The sequence below is a fragment of the Alosa alosa genome, chromosome 22, assembly GCF_017589495.1.
Source record: "Alosa alosa isolate M-15738 ecotype Scorff River chromosome 22, AALO_Geno_1.1, whole genome shotgun sequence".
Lineage (NCBI taxonomy): Eukaryota > Metazoa > Chordata > Actinopteri > Clupeiformes > Clupeidae > Alosa > Alosa alosa.
In genome coordinates this window covers 21,468,751-21,471,250 of record NC_063210.1, presented here as the reverse complement: position 1 = coordinate 21,471,250, position 2,500 = coordinate 21,468,751, and the positions used below count along the sequence as shown (strand labels likewise).

Genomic DNA, 2,500 nt, shown 5'->3' with positions numbered 1-2,500 from the left:
AGGGCTGTAACATGACCCTTGACCCCCGCAGCAATGCGTTAACCAAAGATTCTAGAACAGAGAGCTCTGTTCTATAATCTTTGGCGTTAACCCTTAAAGGTGTGGGTTTTTGAGCATTCTAACATAAGATTCCGCTTCGCAAATAATTCAAAGTTCTAAAATTTATGTTGAATTCAATGAACCCAGATAGTCTTTAGAATGTTAATTTTTCCAACATTCCACACCTTTAATCTGGAGCTCTGGAGACACAGCAGAGCTGGAGCCAATATACATAACAATAACAGCCTGGCAGCCTGGCAGACAGGGCACTCATTCCACAGCCATGACACACGTTCCCACAGACCGCACGCACTGATAACCCAGTTTGATTTGAGACTAAAGTGTTCACTAGAATAAATAAGGAAAGGTGAATGGCTGGCACAGAGGTTAACTCAGGCATGCAGGGAGGGGTGAAGCCAGCCAGGTAGCCAGAGAGAAAACTTCCTCACTGAGAAGTCAATACAACATGTATGCCACCATTTTGCCCACAGTCAGGTGATGTGTGGAGACTCTGCCCCTGTCAGGCAACACTACAGAACTAAAGTGAAACATGGGGCAAAATGCGGGCCACTGGTTAGCGCTCAGACTTGTAACCGAGGGTTGCCGGTTCGAACCCCACCAGTAGGAACAGCTAAAGTGCCCTTGAGCAAGGCACCCAAGGCACTCCGTCAATGTGAAACACACTCAGCAAACAGTGAGGTGAAGCACACACACTCCGACGTAGCAGTGAGCCGCCTGCCACAACAGCGCGCCAGAGTGCCAGTGAGGACTGGCACCTCACTGTTGCAGCAGGCAGCTCACTGCGCCGGCCATGTGTTTCACCACTGTTTGCTGAGTGTGTTTCACTATTCACGGATTGGGATAAATGCAGAGACCAAATTTCACGGGATCAAAAGAGTATATACTTATACTACTTATACATTCAATGCATCTGCCTTCTGAGCTGGCTCTGACCCTGACTGGACGCAGCTCTGGATCAGTTGAGGGTCAGAGCCTCCTGTTCTCTGGCTTCTCTTCCATACGCAGGTCCTTTTTTACTCCTTCTTGGAGCAAAGTGCTCAGTGACGGCCCTTTAGGGAGGCTGTGATTATATGAGCTGTCCTGATTCTGATTGAATAGCAGTCCTGTGTGTGTGTGTGTGCGTATGCGTGTGCGTATGTGTGTGTGTCTGTGTATGTGTGTGTGTGTGTGTGTGTGGTGTGTGTGTGTGTGTGTGTGTATGTATTTGTGTGGGTGTGTTTGTGTGTGTGTGTGTGCATGTGTTTGTGTGTGTGTCCTTGTGTTTGTGTGTGTGTGTGTGTCCTTGTGTTTGTGTGCTTGTGTGTGTGTTCGTGGTGTGTGTGTGTGTGTGTATCCTGTGTCCATGTGTGTGTGTGTGTGTGTGTGTGTGTCTGTGTGTGTCTGTGTCCTGTGCATCCATGTGTGTGTGTCCTGTGTGTGTGTGTGTGTGAGAGAGAGAGAGATAGAGAGAGAGAGAGAAAGTGTGTGTGTGAACAACTGTCCTGATAGAGTAATGTAGTCAGTCAGGGTTGAGGTAAAAGCTGAATAACTCAGATGTGGGAGTAGGAGCTGGTCTGGACGACTGCCCGCCTGCGTCTGATAAGCCGAGGCCACGGGGTGAACTGCTCAGGGAACTACTGAATGCAACCGAGCCTCCTCCACAGGACTGGACACTTCACAAGCCATCACTCTACTTCACTAAGATCCTGATTTGATTTAATTTATATAGTATATTTAGTATTTAGTTTTTTAGTTTTCTTATCTTCTACTGTCTCTATTGTACAGTGGAGTTTTGTTATATGTATATACTTATATTTACTCTTTCTGCTGTAAGTGCATGTTGTGTGTGATGTCTGTATGCTACTGAGACCTTGAATTTCCCCTTGGGGATCAATAAAGGATCTATCTATATATCTATCTATCTAGATCCTGAACATTGTCCAAGAAATATTATGAGATTCACAGTTATTGTATCTTTACATTACCATCCATTACATTTAGCAGACACTTCTTTACCAAAGTGACTTACATATGTCAGCTATATTACAAGGGATCACATTGTCCCTGAGCAATTTAAAAGTGCCTTGCTCAAGGGCACAACAATGGAAGTCGGAATTGAACCCTAATAACCTTCAGGCTACTGCACTAGCTCTTTAACCACTACCAATCACCAATTATGTTTTACATAGTTTTTTTTTTTTATAAAATGTCATATATATATATATATATATTGTGTTTATCATTATTTAACTTGGGGCTATTTAGTTTGCTTTTTAGTTGCTCTTTAGTTCAGTGTTGTTTATTTAATATGCATTCACTTTCTAAGGCACAGTTTTGGATAGACTTGTTAACGCAATCACTGACAAGAATATGTCGTTTTTACTTGAGAGTAGGCTGTTGTTTAGCTTGAGAGTAGGCTGGTGAATAGACCCTGAGGTGGAGAGAGGATTCCCAGGAGAGA

The 2,500-nt window shown here is 44.1% G+C and overlaps 1 protein-coding gene across 1 annotated transcript in view; it reads right to left on the bottom strand.

Annotated features, from left to right (window-relative positions):
* The window catches only part of itga3b (integrin, alpha 3b), a 74,540-nt gene extending 73,502 nt beyond the window's left edge, over positions 1 to 1,038 (bottom strand). The window contains exon 1 of the mRNA XM_048233812.1: positions 954 to 1,038. Within this exon, the coding sequence (XP_048089769.1) occupies positions 954 to 961 (8 nt within the window). The 5' untranslated portion in view covers positions 962 to 1,038. The remainder of the gene's footprint in view (positions 1 to 953) is intronic.
* Positions 1,039 to 2,500: the final 1,462 nt, after the last annotated feature.